This window comes from Argiope bruennichi, chromosome 4, assembly GCF_947563725.1.
Source record: "Argiope bruennichi chromosome 4, qqArgBrue1.1, whole genome shotgun sequence".
Lineage (NCBI taxonomy): Eukaryota > Metazoa > Arthropoda > Arachnida > Araneae > Araneidae > Argiope > Argiope bruennichi.
In genome coordinates this window covers 121,264,081-121,290,771 of record NC_079154.1, presented here as the reverse complement: position 1 = coordinate 121,290,771, position 26,691 = coordinate 121,264,081, and the positions used below count along the sequence as shown (strand labels likewise).

The window sequence follows — 26,691 nt, the reverse complement described above, 5'->3', positions numbered from 1 at the left end:
TTTAAGAAAATGGCTTAGTTGCATGTACTGAATATTTTACACATTACCTAAAATATAACAGCTTTCGTAAAAGTTTGTTAAGTTTTAAAAGAGAAAATCGACTTGCATTTCTTTATTCATTGAATAATATGGAAATATTGGCTTTATGTTAAAATTTAAAATAATTTTGTTATATAAGATAAATAATGTAAATTGATGTAGCATAAGTTGAACGACAGAAGAACAGATTGAATTTTTCCAGCTTTTAAAGCTCTTTAAAGGAAAAAAAGCTCTTACTGTAAGCTCTTTAAAGGAAAAAAATAGTGATAATTGATAGTAGACAGCTTATATAAAGATTTGGAAGACAGTTTTAATCGTTCTGGTAATTTATAACTTTATTTATAATTTATCATGAAAGCATAAAATGCCGAATTTCATAGAACATTATCCGTTATTTCAAGAAACTACTAGATATTTGACGAAACAACAGATAAATAAATTGTTTCATGAATTGACTAGCAGTTTTATGAAATAATAGTCGAGTTATACATTTTAACATTAGCATACATATCAGGCTTTTTGTTTTAAATATATATTATTTATATCTGAATTGTTATTTAATAATTACTTACAGTTATTTTTACCATTTCAATACTTGACGATATGTAAATGGATAAAATAATGTGAGATTTTGATTTCAATGAAAAATTGAATAAAGTTGAGAATGTAACAAATATTTTGCAGTGATCTCTGAAACTATAAAAATGGTTAACTATAACAATAAGTTGATAAATATGATTAAAAAGAACTTTTTAAAAAAATATAGTATTTTTATCTGTTAACGTTCATTAAAAATGTAAATTTGCGTTAATTAACTGATTTATTAAACGTGAGAAGAAATTGAGAATCCTAATAACGTTGAAGTTAAATTCAGCATTTATTCTTTGTTTAAACTAGTGTAGGAGACATTTGGGTTATCACTGTGGATTTGTCGTACTTTAGGTTTACAAATTTATTTTACAATTACAAATAAGAGTACTATATAAAATTATTTTAAAGTGCGAATAAAATACTGATATGTAAGCTACATTCATATGTTGTGCTAAGAACTTTTTCGAAAGGGCTTTCTAATATATATATTAAAAAAAATCTGGGTTTATTTTTACATTCTTTTATATACACTAGAAATTTCAAGAATATGTTAATTTTACATCCGCTTTCATTTCACAATTAAAACGTATTATTCCTTTGACATTTTGAAACGCCATATCCCGTCAGACAGTCATTTTCAGAACGGATATTTATTTTAGATCCGGTTAAATTTATTACAAAGTGAAAACTCATCTACAGTTATAGTGATATTCTATAAATTATATTATATTACTCCGCAGTTATTCTGAAAGATTCTTTTATTTATTTATTTATTTCGCTTATCAAAGCTCTTCAAGGAAGCTATTCATAATAGTTTTTCTGGATTAGAATTATCAAATATCATAGAAATTGGAATGTTAGAAGGAAATCAATAATTTGTATGCACAAAAAGGAGCATTGTAGACATCGGAACATTATAGAATAATCAAATACGAGACAAAAAAATATCAGTATAAGCTTCTCAGAAAACTATTTTATCAAGTAAATATCATAACACAGGATTCCTGAAATTCATTACCCAGAATCCCTTTCTATTTTCTCGTATACGAAGCCTAAAACGAGAAAATATTGTAATCGTCAAAAAAAAAAAAAAATCGAAATTTTGAAGAATCTCTGCATTTCAGATCTCTCCTAGTCTGAAAAATATATTTTTGTAATTCTGCTAGTCTGTGGACACGATAAATCAAAAATGTTTTGAGTTGAAAGATGTAAGAACTTTTCTATACGAACTCAACATCAAATTCGAAGATTTCTATTAAATTTTGAATGAAATTCATTCATTTTAAATTCGCCTATCCTGCTGCAAGGGAACAAGTTCATAGGATAATTAGAAAACTTAAATAAATAGGTCGAAAAAATTTGATTCAAAAGTAAGCATCTAAAATGTAGAACCATATGAAATTTGGAATCAAGTTTGTCAAGGAGTTGACTGTCTGTCAATCTTCATTCGCATTTTGAATGAATATAACCTCAGTAATTCAAAAATATAGCAGTTTTGGCAAATTGAATTTTGGTATATGATTTGACTACAATTTCACTTTAATGTTAAATTTCAACCGATAGGATAAAAGGGACCTAAAATACATATTCGGTTTTCTGGTACTTGTGTATTAACTACAGGCTTTCGATTAATTACAAAAGAAAAAGTCGTCGCCAAACATCGCACGCCAGATTCAATAAAAATGCTAGATCCATGCCAAGTATTTATTTTTCATATTTATTATTCGCTAATCTTATAACTTTAAATGAGCAATTCTTGTACATATATATAAATTTATTTCTTGTGTCTCGGAAACGGCTCTAACAATTTGGATGAAATTTTGTATTTAGATAAGGTTTTAATTTTTAAGTTTATCTATATAGGTGTCTTGCATTGTTGCCATAGGATGATAGCCTATTGGTATCTCAAAATTTTGTTAGATGGCTCTATTTGACATTATCCAAATACACATAAGTTCGGCTCACATCTAATAGCAACAATGCAATTATCATTCGAATTACCTATTCGAATAACATGTTAAACTAAGTGCATTGATGTTTTTTTTATTTAAATGACAATTTCATATGTAAGTAAGGTTGTAAAAATTCATATGTAATTAGTATGTGATTCGTATCTGAATATTTTCTCCAAAAAACGTGATTTTACAAAATAAAAAAAAAACTGGTCTCCCTGTTGCTGTGCAATAAAATACCATGCACAAATATCGGTTGTTTTTTTTTGCTATAATAGGAAACAGACAATTCAACTGTGTGACACTGAAAATAAAAATTTGAGCACCACAGCCTTGCCCATGGCCCACAATTTTATATTAGGGCAAAAGGGTTAAGACCGCTTTTAAAGACTATGCAAAAAAGATTCTGGGGAGACTATTTTCTCTATTTTAATTTATGTGCATAGCTTAATCTTTAACAAACACTTTCTTTGGAATGAATAATTGAAAGAATAACTTTTTTATTGATTCTGGAATGCATTGTAATGGAAGGCTATCGTGAGTACGGACCCAAGTCTCTTGTAAAAAATCTAGATGTTGGAATGTTTTATCGGTTAAACTGCCTTTGAGTGCCGAGTTAGACCCAGCTATAGGAGGATTTTCAAAGGAAATGAAGACTCTTTCCATTTCGCTTGGAGGAATATCTCTCATATCATATTAACTGAGTAAACAATTTGTAATTAAATTGGGGAAACGATTAATTTAGGTCTACCCGATTCTGACCAGAGCTGATTAATAGCTGAGCAAAAGCAGATAACTCATAATCTCCATCTTTGAAAAATGATCGTAAACAACTATGCCAGTAATGAACGGCTGAGAATCCTGCGAACAATTTGTAGCTAAATAGAGGAAACAGAATAATATAGGTCCTCCTGCTTCTGAACTGACCTGGTTCAAAAGCAGGAGGTATGTATTATCTTAGCAATAAGAGATAATACATTACCTCTATTTTTTGAAATATTATTCGCAAACAGCTACGCCAGTAATGAGCGGCACTGAATACAATGATTGTTTTCTATTTAAATCATGGGTAACAATTAACAAGGGTCTGCCCTTTTGAATTAAATGATTTAAAAATGTATAGTCAATCAAAAAGAAATAATTTATAAACTCGTTTATCGAAATATGATCCTTAGAAAAATAATGGCAAGCATTTATGGTATGCTATATAATTAAACATTCTAATCTAAATTTAAATAGTATAAAATAATGAAAATAGAGAGAGAGCATTATCTTACAACTTGATTTTAAAAGTATATGAATTTTTTTATTCATTAATTATTCTAAAGAAAGAAAGTAAGTAATAAGGAAACCTGAATAAAAATTTGAAATAATTAATTCTTCGGTATTTAAAAGAAATTGATTGAAAACTGCAAATATGTAATTCTAAATATAATAAAAATTAGTGGAGTGAAAATTATGTTAAATGTATTAGAAAAGCTAGAATAGTAAACTCTAATTAATTAATTCTTAATAATAAATAGTTCTGGCCTTATGAAATTAATGTGAATAAGATTTATGCATAAATATTAAATCTTTCATAAGACGGAAGTAAATGAAACTAATTGAAATAAATATTATTTTACATCTTACCATATATATTTAGTAATAATTATTTGAAAAGCAGTGCGTATAAATGAATTCCCAATCTAATCAGTTTTATTATTGAAATTTCAGAAATTCTTGGATTCAATTGAATCTTTTTAAATTTTTTGTTCTGATAATCATATTATTGAGAAAAATTTAGCAGTTAAAAGAAAATTTCATTATATAATTTTAATTCCCACTGGCATTTAAAATTAATTTAGATTATGAATATTGTATTAGGCTTACTGACGTTCGTTTACAGAATATGAAAATGAAGAAAAATTTATAATTTGATTTTTCTGGAATTTCGATATGAATATAAAACTATTATATTATAATCTAATATACATTAAGGGAGCAGTTAAATATTTAAAATAAAGTATTTATTTTAAAACTAAAACCTAAAATATTGATTCATTTTCTAAATGCTATAAAGTGGAAATATATGTCCAAATAATCTAGAAGTATTTTACACTTATAAACTTAAAGTTAAATTTAATGAAATCATTTAATCGTCGTATAATATTTTGTGTAATAGAAATTTTGGAGTTCTTTGAACACTATATAGGAGGAATAAAAGACGATGCAACATAATACATTATAAGAAAACTTGCTTTTTGATATCAAACGCAACTGAATTTATCATGTACTTGTCACGTAATCTGAACTGACATATTTAGAGAAATGTATTAAGAAAAAAATTAAATCAAAACTTCTAATAGCTATTTTTTTAAAATTAATTTTCAACAATTTTGAAAATTAGGAGTGACTGGAAACATTAAGTTATGATTTATCATCTGGAACTAATTTAAACTCAGTTCTGAGAAAGTTTTCATATTGTTCACTATTTTATTTAATCGAAAATTATTTCACTTCATATAATCTATGGGATTATTCTACATATTGAAAATATTTTAAATAGTTTTAAAATAATTACTAGTAATACTTGTATCTACTCAATTATACGACTTAATTAGTATTGGCAATTAGAGCAATTTGCCTCAAAGTTTTCTCAAGTTAAATTCATTAGGTGAATAATTAAAACATTATTTAATTATTATCACACATTATACTTTTCTGAAGTTAAATTCATTAGTTGAATAATTAAAAAAGTATTTAATTATTATCACACATTATACTTTTTTGAAGTTAAATTCATTAGGTGAATAATTAAAAAAGTATTTAATTATTATCACACATTATACTTTTCTGAAGTTAAATTAATTAGTTGAATAATTAAAAAAGTATTTAATTATTATCACACATTATACTTTTTTGAAGTTAAATTCATCAGGTCAATAATTAAAAAAGTATTTAATTACTATCACACATTATACTTAATCATTGTTAATCATAATTCAATTCTTATAGGTCTTAGCATTGCACTCGTAATGTGGAATTTTTTATCTAACTGGAAAAGTCCTTCTTTGGCTCTGAGTGAGGTTCCAGTAAAAGTCAAAATAATTATTTTACATATTGAAAAGCATGCATGGATATTGATTGATTGAGCGATTATTTTAATATTGATTCCATTTAGAGAAATCACGAAGAGTATTTGTAACGATTTAATTATAGGATTTAATTATAATTAATATAGGCAAATGGAACGATCCATTTCAGCAGGACTTTCTAAATTAGCTTCATTGTTTGAATACTTAAAAATGTTTCGAATCTTTATTGAGTATTCGACCTAATCATCTATATACCCAAATTGCATGCTGATATGTCTACATCTCACTAGTAATCTGGAGTAATGGAGGAGCTAGTAATCTTGATGGAAGTACCTTCTTTGGTTTTGAGAAAGGTTCCTATAATTAAATCAAGCCGAAATTCTCAACAAATCAGGCTCTAAATTCCTAATATTGATTAAAATATAATGAAATCATTTAATTAGTTTAATTATTTAAATACCATTTAATAGCATAATCCTAATCAAAATTCAATTACTAATTCATAAAGATGATAACATTAATGAAATTCATTTTAATGGATTGAAATAAAAAAAAACAGAGATTGAAACGAAGATTTAAAAAAATCATTTCTTATAATTTATTTCATTTCTTACTTCATATTTTATAATTAATTTCATTCAGAATTAATTATATAATGATGTATATATAATTCATTTCTTGTTTCATATTTTAAAATTGCATATACAAAGCACACATATACAAATATTGCATATACAAATGCTTTATTGACAATGATTCATCATAAACGATACATCAAGGAATTTTCATTGGACGGCAAATATAGTCTTAATTTTTTTAGACTTTTAAATACAAGTTAAGAGTGTTATGTAGTGATTAGTAATACCTAATTACAAAGTGGTGCTAACTTAAATCAAACTGAATATTTGAACATAAGATACACAAGCGCACACTCATATACGCGCCCCCCCCCACACAGAAACACACATCCTTCGTGTCATAATTCAATATAATAATTTGGATCATTCGTGTCATAATCCAATCTAATAATTTGGATCATTCGCGTCATAATTCAATCTAATTATTTGGATCCTTCATGCATAATCAAGTCCCATAATACACTCAATTAAACATTAGCAGTCATTGTATTTTCCAATAAGAAATACAAATAACAATCAAACCCTACGTTTGTATATTACTCTGGTAAATAATTAGTATGGCGTTCCTCTTTTCGATGTGGAGCTATCAGTTGTCAAACAGCTTTTTTTCCATGGTTGACTGGATCAGTTTTATAAAAGATATTATTTTACTCTAAAAATTGCAATTATGAAATATAAATTTTATTATTAATTAGAATTCCAAAACTTCCAATAGATAGCAGGATCCTACATTTGAATTTATTAATTCGTGAGACTCTTGATGGATATTATTAGTTTCTTAAGCAATATTTTATAAGAGAGTGTTTAAATCAATACATTCCTTATAAAATATAATCTTTTGTTAAAGGAAAATTGATATTTTTAATACTCATTTTGTCTAACTGCAGCTATTCGATTCATCTTTCCCCTTAAAATTTAGAAGTTAGAGAAAATTGGATTTTGATATTGATCATGCATCTTTTATTATATAAATATGTGAATGATGCATTTTCTAATTAAAAAGAAAGATAAATTAAGCAATTTTCGATTTTGGAAAATATTGGTTATGAAAGAGCCTAAAACGTCTTTTGTAATCACAAAAATCAACTACCAAATTTTTTACATTTATGTCATTACGGTTTTTTTTTTTTTTTTTTTACATGAAGTAAGACAGATGGTCAATTCCTTCATGTAATTGATTCATAATTTTAGGTTATCCACATTTTAGACGTTAAATTTGTGTACCAAATTTTCTCCATCTCTCTGTCTCTTTGTTTCGTAGTGTCTTGTTAATTTATATTCGGATGTATGTCTGGATATTCCCTGAATGGATTTCTTTCTAACTTTGAGAGAAATCTGCAAATTTAATTTAAAAATCACCTATCAAAATTTTACCCATCTAGCTCAAAGCGTGTTAGAGTTATCGTTTTCACAGACAGAAATAATGCCAAAAAATAATTTTTCTGATTTAAAGATTCGTTAATGTCTCGAATTTAATTTTTTTGTCAATTAATTTTTTTTTCTTTTCTCCTCTTTTGCAAATGAAAAAATAATAAAATGAGAAATCAATCAATTAAAGTCAGTTGAAGAAAGAAGCATTATTTTCCACCTCTTCAATATTAATCATTAGTTATGTTAACTATAGTGCAATAATAGGACATAGACTCATTATGACAGAAACACTTGTTTTGGCACTAAGTAACCATATTAAATAAGTGTTATTTTTTAAATTTTCACCTAATCAATAATCCTTATCTTTTCAGGGAATTGGAATAGGTGTCCGTGGATCCGAAATAAGCTGAAAAACGGAAGAGTGAAAATCAGGTCTAGAGGTCGGATAGCCAAGTTCCTGTGCGAGCCCGGGTATGAACTGGCCGGGAAAAGATTCGCCACGTGTGTTAGAGGACAATGGAACAATCCGCTACCTGTTTGTGTTTGTAAGTAAAACTCAATATTGAACTAAGGATAGGGAAACAATTAATATCGAGGAATCAATGCTAGAACTGGTTTGTGTAAACCTAAGTTTAGTTATATTAACGCCTCGTTGTAAAGCCACACTAGGGCTATTTTGGGACGGACCTCGTCATTTTGAACCACGGTCAGATGACGAGGACGACACCTGAGCTGGCACCTCCTCTCCATACCACACCAGCGGGAGGACGTTTGGCATGATGGATTTAACGTGCAACAGACCCCCTTACACGACGGTTTTTCGGCGGAATCGGGTCTCGAACCTGAAACCCTACTGCTCACAAGCCGAGACCTTACCACCAGGCCACCGCGGCCCTATGTAAACCTAGGAATACTTTCAAACTTTATGCATTCAGTTAGTAAGGATAGAGAAATAATAGAAATAACAGTATCAGAAATAATTGGAAGATTATATGAAATAAAGATTATTGACTATCATTATATGCATTTGCATTAAACTTTTATACAGATTACAGTAACTTTCTATATACTCTTTTTTTTATAGACTCAAAGATTTTTTCATCAAATCTCTTCTAAAAATAGCATCAATGTAAATTAAGGCCACCTTCTCTGGTTTTTGTTTTATAAAATCTATCTCACAGCAGACAGTTAAAGAATGCATCAATTTTAGGATTTTTAAGTAAGATGGCATACAAATTCAGTGATAAACGTTTATTTAAAGGTCGAAGGAAAGAAAATATTTACAATTTTTATTTAGATGTTTTTTTTTTCAGTGTATGTATTTTTATTTTTATACCACGTAAAATTCATAAAATATTTAGCATTTCGCATTGCTGTAATAATTTTCAGAGAATTAATTAATTCTCATTCACATGTCTTGCTAAATTTATGAGAAAAAATGCCAAGAAATTTATTTTTATTTAAATATTTCTTAAAGCTTTTAGCGTATTTACAATATCCGAAAGAAAAAAAAAGTCGCTACATATTAATTTTTCTTAAAAATGACAAAATTGTTTGCATAAGCAATTCGTTCATATTCAGCGTTTTTTTATGATTTAGAATGTTCTAGAATAATTAAATCACTTCTTCTTGATTGTTTCATACGCATGTGATATTTTTTATTATTTCATCAAATTCTGAAACTTTTTACAAAGGAATTTTAATGCGTAGTCTTAAAACAGAATAAAGTGGGTTTTTTCTGACATCGCGGTTATGTTTAGCTCTAATTTTAGAGCAATATTTTGAAACAAATTATTCTTTGTTTCAAGATTTTTTTTTCGTTTTCTTGTGTTTAAACTTAAAAGAGTTTTTTGAAATATTTTTACACTGATATGACCTCATATTTTTTTTATACATTTCATTCTCAAAACAAAGTAAATTAATGTTAAAGAATTGCTGCCTACTCGAAAATAATAATAATAAAAAAAAAACAAAATAGCTGAATTCAACTATTTTCGATATAAATGACACAGCGCATTCATTCTGGAATTTACGGAATTTCAGATCTCGTCTAGGGAATGAAAGATTAACGAACTGATATTATTTTTTTGTATAACGTGAACTTAACTTTTAATGTAAAAGAGAACATGACTTTTTTTAAAAAAGAGATGAAGTTTTCACGAAATTGATAAACTTTAGTTAGGAAGCAATAATTAAATGTGAGTTATTAATTTAGAACTCTACCAGTGACTGCAAGCAGCATTCCAATATAGTTTCCAATATTTTCATAGTTTCATCATAGATTTACTATTGAAAAGCGATGATCGAAACTTTTTTAAAATCACGGTATGAAAAAGCACATATAAGAAATATAAATGATTCAGATCACTACTGTGATTAAAAAGTATCTGGAATGATTATTTTAAAATATGTTTATTATAGATATTTTTTATCAAGTATTTTTATTATTTCTATAAGTATTTGGCAACAGTTCGAAATTTATTTCATTTTGCCATCACTTGATACATTTGTTTTTAATAAGATGCGAATCTTAACTTTGTTGACTTTCCATAATAGTGAGTATAAATCAGTAATGTTTATGCATTAAAATTTGCAAACAATTTTAACAATAAAAATATCTGAAATGGTGTGCAAAGCCTTTAAAGGCATTTTTTTTTTTTTTTTTTTTTTTTTTTTTTACAAACTGGATTATTTAAATAGATTAAAATGTTTAAAGGAGGTAGAGAATCTGTCATAGATGAATCATACTTTGGAAAACCATTATTTGTTTTTTCTCATAAGTGTGTCTATGATATCAGATAATTGGCTTTAAGTCATCATCATTTAACAATTAGAGGTATTATTTAACGTGTTCCTATATGGAAAATGTCATAAACAACAAAGCTGTTTAGAAATCACTCATGGGCTTTGCAAAACCATAATGTGTTTTTTTCTAGACTCATTATTACTGTCTAGTGTATAATTATTGTCTATTACTGTTGTCCATTGTTATTGACTAATGTATTGTCTAATGTCATTGCAGCAAACTTCTACAAACTTTTAACAAAAAGAAAATGATCGATTATAGGTTCACTTTCTCCGAATTGAAGTGATGAGGCACATTGTAATTTCACAGTGAAAATCGCCTCTTTGTGTTCATAAATTAGATTAAAAAATTCGCTATGAAAGGTTTCGGCGGAAATGACTTTAAGGAGTGTTTTAAAGATTGGAAAGAACGTTGGTTAAAGTGGATTGCAGACGAAAGAGATTATTTTAAATGCAATGCAATGCATTTTGAATGTTAAATTGATACCTCTTGTTTCGTATTACCATTTTGAGTTCACTTTGATCATAGTAGTATCACAAACCTTTATGCAAGCAGTTTCCACAGTGTCTGCTATGCCATCCAAGCCTATAAAACAATCTAAAATGGGGATGATGCAGTAACAGAAAAGTAAATGATTTTGATGTCTGAATAAATAACAAATTTTTAAATTTTAATTTTTGTTACAATTTTTGATCGTAATGAGGGTAGTACATACTGAAGCAGAATAATCATATGGAGATACTTTTGATGAATGAAATATTGAGGTTTGTATTTCAAATACATGCTGAGTATTTTTTTTCCAAAATCTAATTTTACAAGGAAAACTATATTATACAAACTTCATATAATATCTCTAATTTTTTTAAAACTTTAAAATTTGGAACAAAAATTTATGCAAAAAAATAAAATCAGCATGACATCAAGTTAGTGGTAAGCAGTTTTTGCTAATTAGCATTCCTGATTTCATTTGTATGTCTATGAGATTTCTTCTCTTGCACAATTGGCAATAGATTTTAAATTTATGCTTTTATAGTGCATTATATGACTATTAATTGACTCCAATAAAGATAAATAATAATTCAAATTTATACAGAAATATTATTTTAAAATGCATAAAAAAACCTAGGATAAATAATGAGTAATACAAAGAATTATTTCCAAATTTCATCACGATTTTTTATATTATCTTTTAAAAATTTCATTTAATGAGAAATTTAAATCGTTTTTTTCTCTGTTACTGTTTTAAAATAATTTTAGTCAATAAAATTCTTTAAAAACCATTCTGTTTAATGAAAAAATATTTATGAAGAAGTCTTCCTTAGGAATAATTTATATTAATTCTAACATTTAGGATAGTTTTGCTGACATTTTCGAAACCCTAAGAAATATTCATGTTCAGTGACTTTATCGTGATTGATGTGCCTTTAATGAACTTGCAAATGGAAATTGCATTAACGCCAAAATATTTTACTTACGAAAATGAATTCCTACACCTATACCATTTCGTATCTCTGTTGTTTCCAATATGTGTTTTCTTTTTCAATGTTATCCAACTTCAGGAGCAAAACTATTTACATTAATAAATTATGATTGATGAATGTAAAAATATATATCTGGAGGCTTTTATCTCTTTTAAATATTACTAATGTTAATTGAAATAATACTTCTTTCAACTGCTTTCAGTAACGATATAAAATGTACAGAGTATCATAGATTGTTGCAATAGTTAGAAAATGAAACTTTGTTCATAAAAGACAAAATTATCGCCTTTTGTTTAAAAACCAAAATAAACTGAAATGGAATTTGAGAATGTATTTTGAAAGTTTCAATAAACACAAGCCTTCTTTGAAAAATTTCTTTTGTTTTCTATTATTTCATTCCTTTACCTTCCTAATAAAACTTCCAGGAACGAAAGCAAATTTTACTAAAAGATACATTTGTAAAAAAATTCTTGATGCTTTAAAAAATGTGTTTTAATTTTTTTCTCATTTTAAAAATTTCGTTTTTCACTGAAATAGTTAAGTTAGTTTCCACATTGTAATAATATTTTAAAACCGGTTTTTATTTTCAAAGGCATTAATAAGGCAATTTTTATTATTTTATACCGTTTAAAACAACTTTTTAGAAACATTCTTGACTTGTTACATTGTTTGATTTAAATTAAAAGTTTGTTTTAAAATAATGATGATTTTTTTAAAAAAAAATCACGCTTTTGGATGAAGAAAATTAATTTTTTATTTCCAAATTTGAGATACATATACCTCGCAGTTGAGAATTGTATTTGCTTTTGAAAAACTGCTTTCGTACATATATATTTTTTATGTTTTAGAAAATGTTTGCTGAACTTCGTATCGAGAAAACGATTCTGTTATATGACTTAAAATGAGTCAAGATTATAATACTCTTTTCAGTATATGTGCAATGCATATACATTTAAAAGCTATTACATACTCATTAACGAAGGCATTAATTTCAAAAAATATTTCATTTGGTATTCAAACCAAATAGTTCAAGTCTTTATAAAAATTTATAGAAAATCGCCAATAGGTTAAAGAAAATCTATTATTATTTACTTCTATTTAGTGAACATCATTTTTTAAAAAGTTATCTTCATCAAAAGATCATTCGCTTTTTTATTAAGATGTATCAAAAGTATTTTCGTCTTTTTAAAAATTAATCTTCACTACATTATAAGTTATAAGTTATTATAAGTGACAAAATATAAGAAATTCATGTATAAGTTGATAATAATTTCATGTAATTTTTTAACGACTGAAGATTTCTTGGCGATATCAGAATCTGAATATATTTGAAGATTTCTTGGCGAATTTTTGAAAAGCGGTTATAGCAAAATCCAATTCTACCAATAGAAGCACGAGTTTGTTCAACTCAACAAGATTTGGTGAATAGAGCAAAACAGTGATTTCTTTTGCCCTATTTAAAGACGTGAGAGATTTGCATTGTCCTATAGACCAGCCATTTTTCTATTTACAAAAAGAAAACAAACATATCCAGCTGTTCATGATAGAATACAAAGAAGCCAGATTGGTCGTTTAATCGTAACTTGATGTGGACGATTAACACAAAATTCTATAAATACTGATTGTAAACATTTTCTAAAACGTCCGTTTTTGAAATTGGTTTCATCCTTGAATAAAATTTACTTGTTGTTTCCGAATTTGTGCGATATTTCTACTTTCATTTCAAGCCAATATTCGCCGAGAAAACCTCCCGAAATTTCAGAAGGGTGTAATAGAACTTTTCCACTCGATGATTTACTTATTGTGAAGTATTTCTCTTGATTTTTAACATATTTTTAATTTTATTGTGCTTGACAAGAAGTACCCAATCTTTCCTGTGATTTTTTCAGTGGCACTGATTCTATTCTTCTCTTCAGTTCCTTTGAATGTGTGTAACTGCAAATTTGTTCTCAGGAGATATATAGCTGAAAACCTACTATTCTTGAGTTTGATTTCAAATGCTAGCTCTTATTTGAAACTTTTGAACCATTTTTGATCTCTCGTCACGATTCCTCTCATGTTTCTTTGCTGAAATTCATCTTCAGCTACAATAATATGTCTTAAATCTGTCATCTGGTCTTAAAATGTAAGAAAGATAATTGTATGTATCCAAATTATAATAAATAGAATCTTTTATATAACTTAACAATAGAAGGGTACAAATGGCAGATAAAAACTTTGAAACGTAAGCACTCAAAAACTAAAAATACTTTTGATACACTGTAGCAAAATTATTAAAATAAGATTTTCAGTTTATAAAATTCTGATCCTGTTTGTATAATGCCTCAATGCAAATAGAATTAAGGAAAATTTAATAATTTATTTTGAAGTTTTTTAGAAGCTTTCCATGTGTTGCTCATAAAAAAACATAGTAATGTCATCAAAAATAGAGAAAACCATTTTATATGAGGCTGTCGGGAGTAGTAATCCTTTTCTTTTTCAAAGAGCGTTTCGATGTTCCTTTAATGAGGGGAACTCTGAATTATTGATGAATCTTTCAGATGGTTTCTGATACTAAATTTTTTTTTTCTCCTAGAAAAAAAAACGTTCTTATTAGGGATTTTAGAAATTCAATTTTTTTCTCTTGTAGATTCACCCCTGAAGCTTTAAAGTTTAAGATTTTCTAAAAAAAAAAAAGGTATTACATCAAAATATAACTCAATAGTATTATAAATAAAATATTTCCACTTGCCAGGTTCTGGAATGAATTTTTTTTTATTTATTGTGAGTATATTTATGGTGCTGAATTTGATTCGAGGGTAACATTTTATTTATGAGGCTCAAGTAAAATTTAAAATAAAAGTTTGAGCAAATATTCTAAGAATTTAAAATTTTTCATAAGAAAAATGAATAATTATTCAGAAAGACAATATCACGCTTGAAATAGACATCTGCATTATTTTTAGAAAAATCTACATTTACTTGTATTTTGTAAAATACGCAGCAATTTTCGGAAAGGAAGTTCAATGTCTGCTACTTCAGTTACGAATTTCCTCTTAATTTCGTAACAACGTTTATAGCTTTATTTTTCTAGAAGCGGAGACCTTAAAGGAAGTATAAAAGTATTTTGTAATAATTTCTCAGAAGATATTGTTTTTCAAAATATTTTAATGAAACTCCTAATAGCCAAAAGGATATATATTTAACATAAATTTTGTAAAATTATTATATAAAAGAATATCAAAGAACTGGATACATTTGCACTATGTATAAAGCCTAATTCTCTAATCTTTCGTTCAATATTTATATTTTACTCTTTCATATTTTCCTTATTGATAAATATATTATATTAGTAAAATTTTAACTGGATCAGTTGTTTCCGCAAGAGAATTTTAGTTTTAGTGCCAACATGGTGCAGATGGGAAATGAACCTGTAAAACATAAATTTAAATACAGAAATGGTATGGACGCTACATTAGCTTGATTTAGATACTAAATAATAATTTTAATATTTGCATGACAACAGAACAGATATTGTGCCACTTAAAAGTTGAGATTTATCTAAGGCAAGAAGTTAATCCTGGAGTTTTCATTCATGCTGTCTTGTGGTTGTTATACATTGCTTATCACTTTGTTACTAATAGATCACTTGCTAATTTAGAAATAAAAGAATATGTAATTCAATATCATTGAGCCATGTTTGGCGTACTCATTTGATCTTTCAATGACTTGAAATTTCATTGGAAGAAAAAACATATAATAAATGAAAAATTTCATTTAATTATTCTAGAGTAAGATTCCAATATTAGCAAGTACAGATAACATTTTTTTTTCATAATCTACAGAAGGATTTGTAAAACGTGAAATAATTATTTAATAATATTTTTTTCAAAAGAAATTTCTACGAGTGATTTTAATAAATAATTTATGCTTAGACTTTTTTTACTATTAATTAATTTATAAGTAATTACGTAAATTCGTTTATAACTATAACACATATTTCAACAGGCTGTTCATTGTTTTATATAGTCTAATACCACTTATTTTCAAAATCATATTGCCTGCAGTGGAAACATTAAAGAAATCATGAGGTAATAAACTGGACATGATAACGAAATAAATTCATGATTATGCCGTGCGCATCAAATGTGCCACTCACTTAGAAGTTTAGAAACCTTTTGCGCTGCTAGTATGAAGAAAAAATTATAGTTAAAATTAGATTAAAAAGAACAATTATTTGTTTGACAGTTTATCCAAGTACTTTTGTCCTATGACTGCGTCATCAAATAATTTCTCATGTTCAAGTCAGTGAGATTTAAAAATCGTTATCGTATTTCATATCAATATACTTTACATACGAATTTATTTTTTCTTGTGAAAGCAGTTTCAGAGAGTTTCTTATATTAAGAAACCAGAATATTCTGGAGAAGATTTTTTCAAATGTTGCAAGGGTTAATTGTTCTTATTAAAAAGGCTTGTCTATGATTCAAAATATTATTTCATTGGATAATAGATGAAAAGTATTCAGAATTTTATTTGAACCGAAAATCAGAAATCATTTACTTTTTATTCAAGTAATAATAAAAGAATATTGTTCTTTATTGAATACTGGCATATTTATGGAGCCTATTTACCTCTAAATTGCCTTCGATTTAACGTATGGATGCATGCCTAAAAATATTTTTAGGTATATAATATATTGGTTTTAAAAATACTTTTTCAAGAAAATTAAGTTCTATTTTAATAAATATTTTGTTTATTAATTACGTGAAATCCAAACTAAACGATATGTATTAAAATATTTTAAGCTCTGATGGATTTTTTTTAAAGGGAGAACAAAAGACAAAGGATTTTCTAGTCGGATGTAAGTGAAGTGAAAACAAAAATTACTTCATCTCCGTCTTCTAAATATGTCAATTTTCCTTGAGAAAAACTATAATTAGCTTCGAAAGGAACTAAAAGGAATAGGGATAGCAATATTACCTTAGTACATACTTAGCAGCATGTAGTGGGGCAATATTCCATTTTCATTACAAAGGAAATTAAATGGCATTTGGAAAATAATAATAATAAAAAGAGATACATAGAATATAAGGAATTTATTGGCCAAGTGGCAAAAAAGAAAAAATAACTACCTCATTCTTAGTACGGGGAAGATTAAATAATATTTTCCTTCTGTAATTTTATCATTTTGCCATCAGCATTTTAGCATCGTTAAGTGATAGTGAGAAAACACAGCTTTGTTTTCTTGTTTTCCCGTTGTGTTGAGGTTGCACAAACTGAAAGACGTTTTCATACTAAAATTGATGTTTTTCAATATGTTAATCAATTAATTTGATCTATATTCATGTCACTTTCAGAACAAAAAATCGATGAATATTACGAAAAAAACAAACATAGATTTTAAAAACAATGGCAATGAGCACTCCGCCTTCGACTAACTAGCATTTTTCGTCGTGCTATTTACAAGGACAATTACCATCTATTATACTTATAATCATTATGCTTTAGTATAAAGAATAAAACATAACTTCATTATTTCTACAGCTCGTGGTTGCCACAGACCCTCTCACGTTGACAATGCACGTGTAACATTGATGTACAGAGGAGCTGTGCTGACGTATGATTGCCTCCCAGGATACACCCTGGATGGCGGTGCGTCCATATATTGTGATGGTAGACGATGGAGTGCGGAACCACCAACGTGTGTGGGTAAGTCGAATGATAATTTTTCTCAATAAATTAATAAAATGATAAATTTTCCATTTTAAAACCGAACCATATTAGTAAATTATCTTATTAATAAAAAGAAACAATAAATGATAAAAATATAGGCTTTTAAGAGATGACAAATTTAGATGCTTCAACATAAAAAAAGACAGGATATAGTTGATAGCTGAACTAGTGGCTTTGGTAATTTATCCTAAAACCTTTGGATCAGAATGAATTTGTTTATACTTGATCTTTTGATTTTGTACATTAAAAAATCAAATTATATTAAAAGATAGCAAATATGAATTCAGAATCACAATTGAACAAGTTAATTGTTTCTAGCTGAGCAAAATCGTTGGATTTTTATTACTGATTTATTGATAACTTCTATTTCTTTATTCTTTTGCCCGGGGACAAATTCATTTGGTACTTCTCATCGGGATCATAAGTAAAAATAAACAATATCAACAAACTGCTCATTTCTGTAATTCATATGTGAACTTATCAAATCATGTCTCAATCAAATAAATAAAATATTGAACATGGTTTCTTACTTTTCGGTTGAGACTTTGGTCTACGAAGGGTTTTACGTATGTTGTCGGGTCCAACTTATATTTTAAGTAAAATGATGGATTTTTTTGATAAATTGCAATGCTAAGATTATTGAAATACAAGACATTTAATAGATTTAAATCACAGATAACTAAGAGTTCACAAATTAGTAACATTTCTCACACAGAAAATCAGAAATAATTCACACTTTCACTTAGAAACATTTTAATGAATTTGATGAATTTATTAATTACGTATTTCTTCCAGAGATTCACAGATAAATTAAATTTCACTAATTAGTCAAATTCATCAATATTATTAAAACTTTCAATTAGAAAAAAATAATGAGTTCATTTACTGCAAATTTAACGAATGAAAATTTTCTAGGCGATAATATAATCAAATAGAATTAGTGAATTTAACCTCTTAAAGTGTGTTGAAATATTGCAATGCATTTTAGGTATTAAAATTGAATTGAAGATGACATCTCGAAATTGTGCACGATAAAATGGAATTCTAAATAAATATGAATAAAGCATTTACTTTTCTCATACGAATGTACTGGAGGTACTTTTTTGCCATGACTTGTAGAATGCTAATGCAATTATAATGTTATTAATTTATTTGCCATTCCAGAATTTTATGCAACTATTTTTTATGCTAATTATTTAAATCATAAATGAGATACAGAACATGAATTTAGTCCTGAAATCGGCGAATTTTAAAATGTATGATAAAGCATCAAATGTTAATTAACGTTTTAAACATTTACCATATCAATTATAGTTCTTATATAACAAACACAACCTTTTTTTAATGAGTTTATCAAATGATAATTAACCCATTCACTGCCAAAGAAATTTACAGACGCTTAATTTTACAGCAGTTTCCTGTGAAATGTCTCGTAAATGGCAGTGAACAGGTTAATCTCAAAATCATTTTTAAGAAAAACTTCAATTTTACTTCATATGAAGTAAAACCTTTTACTTCATATGAAGTAAAATCAGAAATTCGAAATTACTTGTAAATTTGTTTCTTAAGTGGATGGAATATAGATTATAACATTTTTTTTAAAACTTAATTAATGATATTAACATTTAAATTTTGAGTCGTATTCGAATGGATTTTGTATTATATTAGATTATAAGGAACAAAAAAATTAAAATGGTTTGTTATATTTTATTTAAATATAGCTTGCGCAAAATGTAATGAAATTTAAATCACAATATTTAATGTGCTAATTAAAACTTTTTAAAATAAGAAGATAAGGAAAATTATTTGTTCCATAGTGAATCGTATTAGCGACTCAACCTTTTTTTTTACTGTACAATAAAGTACTAAATTGAATTAATTGTTAAAGAAATCTGAACCTCATACCGAACCTCATATTTGAACATAACTGATAGAATTTTGTAAAAAAAAAAAAAAAATTATGTTATAATGAATTGATTTAATAATTAAATATTAAAATATTTGAATAAGTTAAAAAAGGAAAATGTGAATTATTATGTTATAATACAAATTACATTTGTTATATAATCCTAGTTACATAGCGTTAAATTTTAAAATATTGGAATAAGTTAAAAAAGGAAAATGTGAATTATTATGTTATAATGAATTGATTTATTAATTAAATATTAAAATATTGGAATAAATTTAAAAAGCAAGTAATAAATGTATAAATCATATGCTTATCTGTGCGCAATTGAGGAAAAAATTTGCAACCAAATGCTTTTTTGAGCGCTAATATAGAATTTAATTCTTTCTGAAGAAATTTTATTTTAAGAAAGAAAAATTTTATAATTAATAAAATATAATTACGAAACAAATTACATTTGTCATATAGTCCTAGTTACATAACGTTATAGACACAATCAGCAGTATTTTGTTTAATGCAACCACATAAAATAATGAATAATGTTTACAGTAAGTAATATTTGTTCGTTTTAAGTTATAATCGAAGGAAAAGAAATGTTGGCTTTGTGTTTTTTTTTGTGAATTAAGATTATTACGTCAAATTAGGAAGAAAGCCTTCCAAACAAACTTATTTTTCTCATTGTAAATCAGTAGCTGAAACAACTGCAATTTTTTTCAGAGAAAAAAATTATTAATTAAAGAAATGATGCATATTTCTAATTAAAACAAAAAACATCAAGCTTTAATTAATTTAAGGAAAAGAAGAATGTTAAAAATATTTCAGCATTTCATTTAAATATTTTTAAAGAGAGATTCATTTTTATGAATCTTTCTTAATAAGGTACTTTTCCATTCTAGAATAAACAGTTTGTAAAAAAACAGACAAGGCATTTTTTTATTTTTAAGTTGCGCATATTATTAAAATGCAATAATTTTTTTTCAAAGAGCTAACCTTGATTTTTGAAATAAATATTTAAAGAGCTACGTAAGTCTTAAAAAAAAGTGAAAAAAAGCAACGTTTCATTAAGTGAGAGCTGAAATTTTCGTTTTATAAAAAACATTTTTCTCTTGGTTTTAGAAACTAAAACAAATATCTTTCCAAATTAATTCAAAGGCTTCTTTACTCAGAAGGAATGAGATTAGAATTTTTTAAAAACATTTTTGAGAAAAGCATTTCTTCAGCTAATAGGAGAACAGGGCATGTAATTCTTGAAAATGTAAATTAAATAGAGAGAAATTCAGAATTTTTTTTCCTGTTTTGTATGCTGATGATGGATTTTTGTATAAAATTCCAAGAAGGAAACTCAAGATACCTTTTCTTTGGTTAAACCTTCAGATACTCTGTTCTATTTTTCGTGACATTTTTGGTCACATTTTAAAGTTTTTATAAGCATGTTTTTATCATGCTTAAACAAACAGATACACTTATATTATAAGGAACTTTATTTCTTTTAAATTCTTCATACTGGACTTCCTAATAATATAGGTTTTTTAAAAAAATTGTACGAAAGCATATGTACGAAATCAATGTATTTTTAAGTTAATTATATTTCGTTTAGGTATTGATATTTAAATAATATATTAAATAGGAATTTGCAATTGATGTAATGAGAAGTAGTTGAATTCTTTGAATGGAATTGCTAAGATTACTTAAAGAAATAATACTTCATTTTTATGATAGAAACTAATGACTAAGGAATTCACCGTTCTTATTTCACAAAAAAAAAAAAAAAAAAATTCTAAGAGAGAGAATTTTGTTTGAAAATAAGTGTGGCTGATTAAATAATTTTATGTATTTAAAAGGCACAATGGTAAACATTAGTATTGCTCCAGATTATTTAAAATGTATTAATGCGAAATACTATAAGGTTGACTGAATAATTTTATGCATTTAAAAGGCACAATGGTAAACATTAATATCACTCTGGATTATTTAAAATGTATTAATACAAAATACTCTGCAATATTTAAAAATAAAAGCTAAGCCTTCTACATTTTTTTTTTTCAATTTTTGAAATCACAGCGTACTGGCTATTTACTAAAAATACATTTTTTCTTCATGCAAAAAGCGCGGATATCTTCCTTTAGCCTTAAGTTATAGCAAAAAATATCAATTGATTTGATTAAACAATGAAATAAATTTATATTTCTTTACAAAAATAAAAGATACTATGGAAGGAAATGTATAAAATATTTTTAAATACCATCAAAGAATTCAAGAAAAATTTACATAACTAAAAAAAGGATGTAATTAAAAATATATTTGAAAAAAATTATATAATAATCATTTTAAACAATAATAAATTATAAAATTAACGTAAAAAAATATCAAAATCTTGCATAATTTTCAATAGATTAATATTGTAATAAAAAAAGAATTAAAAAATCACTACCAGATGGAAGTTAAGTTTATAGCGTCAATACAGACACACACTTTCTGTCTCTCTCTCTCTCACACACACACACAGTCCTTTATTATTACTAAAAATTTAAATAGAAGTGGGAACATTAACAAGACATTTACTAAATAATAATTTTGTTCGAATTTTTGAGATATTCTTCATTCGTTGATATTTCTTAATCTTCTTTTTATCTTTTATGTCCGATAACTTTATAACTTTATTTATAAAGAAAATCTCTAATTGAATTGACACAGCATCCGAAAGATATCTCAAATATCACGCTGTGTTATATCACGCTGTCATGTGTTCCTACAGTGTTTATATTAAGTTTCTAAATTAGCGCGACAGGTTTTAGTTATATTGCGTTGTAGTATGAAATATCTTCATCAGATTTACGAGTCCGATTCATTAGCGTTCTTGAGGGAATTTGCACAAGGCATTAAAAGCTGAATGGATATTCTGAAATGTATTGTGACCAAACATGGATGGCAGCTGAAGATTTGATTTTTACTTCTGTATTCGGAAACATATGCTGACGTCAACGCATCCCTCGACACGAAGCGCACGGGGGAAGATTTCTGTTTTATTTCCCTGCGGAGAAATCTCTATGAATATCTTGTGATTTTTGGGTCTAGAAACACCGAGAGCGTTCTATTCGGAAGAAAATACCTAGAAAACGAATGCAAATGTATTTTCTACTTGAAAGAATGTAACTGGAACTGCTTTGTGAGACAACTGAAATAAAGGATTTTTAACTCAATAGGGATTTTAATATTTAAAGGTCATTTCAAATATGTATGCTGCATTATTGCATTAAAACGGTTGGAATGGATTGTAAGGGAATTCTCCAGTAGCATATATTTACCTGATATATGCAGGTGAATAAAATATGGAATACATTGGTAATTTCTGAGGATTTTGAATATTCATGTGGTAGTGATTAGATAGATACGAATGAGATATTCATAAGCAATATGTTGCCTTGATTTGGCCTATATATATTTTACAATTTGAATATAATGAACTTTTAAATAATAATTTCTTAGATAAATTTCTTTTAAATAATAATTTCTAAAATAAATTTCTTTTAAATCATAATTACTTAAATAAATTTCTTTTAAATAATAATTTCTAAAATAAACTTCTTTTAAATAATAATTTCTCAAATAGATTTCTTTTAATTAATAATTTCTTAAATAAATTTCTTTTAAATAATAATTTCATTTTTGCTAATAACAAATAAGTGAAATTGAAAGGTATTATACTTTGAGTATTAAGCTTTTGGGTTTTGAAACAAATAGCAAATTATTTCATTTTATTACATAAAAGCATCATTTTTTCCTAAAAAGCGTATACGCACCAAAGGAATGACAACATTGATCTATCTATCAAATAGTTAACACTATCTATCAAGTCTATAGTTGTGCATTAAATGTTTATATTATTGGCAAGCATTAAGTGAATGTACCTGCCAAGCACTAATCTTTCAAAACTAGTTAATTGCCAGATATTTCTCTTTTAAAGGTAGCTACTAGATTTTCTCTCTCAACACGCTTTCATTGAATTCACATAAAATTAATGCTAACTCTATGGTTAAAAAGTTTAGGTTAATAAGAAACTAAGATATCCCATAATAATTGTCAATGTTCAACCTTGCTTAATATGCTACCTATGCTTAATTTCTACCTATGCTTAGTATGTAAATTAATTAATTCTTTATTATATGCATCATGAGTGCATATAATAAAGGCTAAAAATTGACCAAAATAAAATAGATCCTTATAAGGAAGAGAAAGATCATATTATCAAAGAACTGATTTTATTCGTAAATAAATTCATGATAAATGCATCTAATTGCTGGAATATCTAAGGAGACAAAATCTAACCAGTTTTTTCTTCAGACACACGAAATATTTTCTATGCTGATAATCAAATTAAAAATTTAAAAATTAAGTTTCTTCCATCAGTATTCCGAGTTAAAATGCTTATTTATTTATTTATCTATTTTAATAAAGTTTTAGAAAAGAATTTGTTTAATAATCAATTTTGAATGCAGACAAGAATTGGCCAGAAAAAAATAGGTTTTCAATGCAAGAGGTAAATATATTGCATAAAAAATGTATCTCATTTCTTTAAGAGGTGATTCAGGAACTGGTTTCTTAGTTCATACATATGGATGGATTTTGTATTGATTTTGAATCATGGGTAAAAACAGTAATGCTCGTTTCTGCAGGTAAACGACCAGCACTTTAACGATATTTCTTTTACAAATTGTCAACAAAAGTTCAAGAAAATCTACAAGATGCATTTTACTATGAATACGCCAGTGTTTGCATATTATAAGATCATTTTATGAAGAAACGAAACATGAGTACAGATAAATAAAATAAATTACTGAAATATCTTTCTGTCAAACTTACACAAATGTTAAGAGATAAAATGTATCAACCATTTCAACAATCTAATGTATTTATTTTTACAACTCTCATTTGTTAAAACAAAAATAAATATTAAACGTTTCAGCTTTATATTGTTTCATTTCAATTTTTTTCTCTGACATATAATATTTATACAATAATATATATACAAAGGGCATTTACATATAATTTTAACAATTTCGATAAAGAATTTACAAAAAAAAAGGAATAGAAAATTTATGGCAACAGCTTTAATCTAAAATGAGAAATACCGTCTGCTTTTGAATTTATTTTTCTTTCAACGTGACACATATAAACAAGTTGGGAATTAAAGATTATATTTTTGCACTTTTTGAGGTAAATATTTATATTTCATAATTTAAAAACTGTGTGAAATTTGTTGTGTTAAAATTTATAAATGCAAAATTGGAACATTATTAATCGGAATGAAAAAAAAAATCCCTTCAATATTTACTTCTTTTTGGAAAAGAGACACCAAACGCTTGCCCGAAAGAGATAGGGCTGTTTCAAATATTTTCAAGCGAAATAGCTATTAACAAGAGAAAATCCGTCGACATAAAAATCAACAGCTAAGGAAATAGTAGCAACTTTATCAAAATTACGTAAGATAATAAACCAATATTCACAACTTAAAAGACTAAAAAAGAACATAATGTTCGCCAGCATGTGCTCAACATGGAACAGTTAGAAGAATGGAATACATTATAATACTTGATGATGCAAAATTTTAAGTAAACGGTTGCAGTAAGAAGAAGGGATATATCCAAAACGGAGAGAAAAATTTACAAACTTGGTTTTGATCAATGCAAAGGAAGTTTTAATAAAATGAAATATTCTTTTTACATGTTGTAATGTAAATATTTTATTGTACTTTATGTTATGCAATTTAAGTATTTTTTGTGCTATCAAAACAAACTGAAATGACAATATCTTCGTCAAACTTTACAAACACTTTCCATAAGTTGATAGTTTCTGGTCATGACAGTTCAAATATGTTACTTGCCCTGCGCAAGCACAATGGAAAAGAAATTATAAATTAATTGCAAGAAAATCTTTACTAAAACCTTTCTCATACTTAAAATATATGTAAATACAATCTCATTACCTATATTACTACGTCTATAGAAAATTAAAGTCTGAAAACTCATAGTTGGGTCTAAAATGGAATTTCTGCTATCAACAACAGCAACAACAAAAGAAATTGGATTTTACTTATATAGATTCACCAATATGTAATCGAATCAGAAAATGAATGTTGCTTTTTCAGCAGCAATCTTCATTAAATAAATCAAAATAACAATACTAAAATCAGTGACATCAGACAGATGTTCTTTAAGAAATCGGCTGCATTAATTCAATAGAGCTAATAAAATTAGCGAGAACAACATGACTGAAAGTTTGTTTACCTGACGATTTGGAAACAAACGTAAGGAAGAATTTCGCTTGAATTCCATCATGTATTTTTTTTTTCTGGAAAGGACGAAACTGATGGCAAACAAGAAAGACATTGCAAAACTACTAATTAACTTGATTGAATTAATTAATCAATTAATTATATTTTTAAAAGTATATTAATAAAATAATGTCATTTTTTTATAGCCATTGATTTTTACAGCTTCTTTCTATTAAAATGAAACTGTAATAAATGAAGATTATAGAAAGACGCAGAATTGTTTAATAATGTTCAGAACATGAATTTAATTGATGGCATTGAATTCATTGATAATGTCAATTAATAACGGAATTGAGACGAATTCATTTCATTAATTATGAATGAATTCATTTAATAAGAAAACAAAAAAGGATTGAATAATCATTTTATAATCTGCAAAATATTTAAATAATAATTGCAGCATTTTGGCTTTAAGGCCAAAGCCTTATTTTGGTTAAGCCTTTATTTTCAAGCCCTATTTTACTTTTTTCAAGGCTTGGTTAAAGTCTTTATTTTCAAGCCTTATTTTATTTTTTTCAAGTCTAAGTTAAAACCTTTATTTTCAAATTATTCATTTTATTTATTTATTATTTATTGTTCAAGAATTTTATAGTTTCAGCATATGTGGGCTTCGAAATATTTAATGAATCTATAGTAAATTGATACAAACAGAATTATTGCGCGTAATTATTAACTTAACATCAAAAGTTATTTGTTATTTGCTTTTTTCCTTTTATATATAGAATGTATTAACTTCAGATGATAGACAATACATATCATAAATTAATGTAAAACTTTTGACTAT

At 26.5% G+C, this 26,691-nt stretch overlaps 1 protein-coding gene across 1 annotated transcript in view; it reads left to right on the top strand.

Annotated features, from left to right (window-relative positions):
- Positions 1-26,691, top strand: part of LOC129967035 (uncharacterized) — a 208,942-nt gene that overhangs the window by 10,134 nt on the left and 172,117 nt on the right. Inside the window, exons 2-3 of the mRNA XM_056081671.1 lie at positions 8,040-8,213; positions 17,482-17,646. Coding sequence (XP_055937646.1) covers positions 8,040-8,213; positions 17,482-17,646 — 339 coding nt within the window. The remainder of the gene's footprint in view (positions 1-8,039; positions 8,214-17,481; positions 17,647-26,691) is intronic.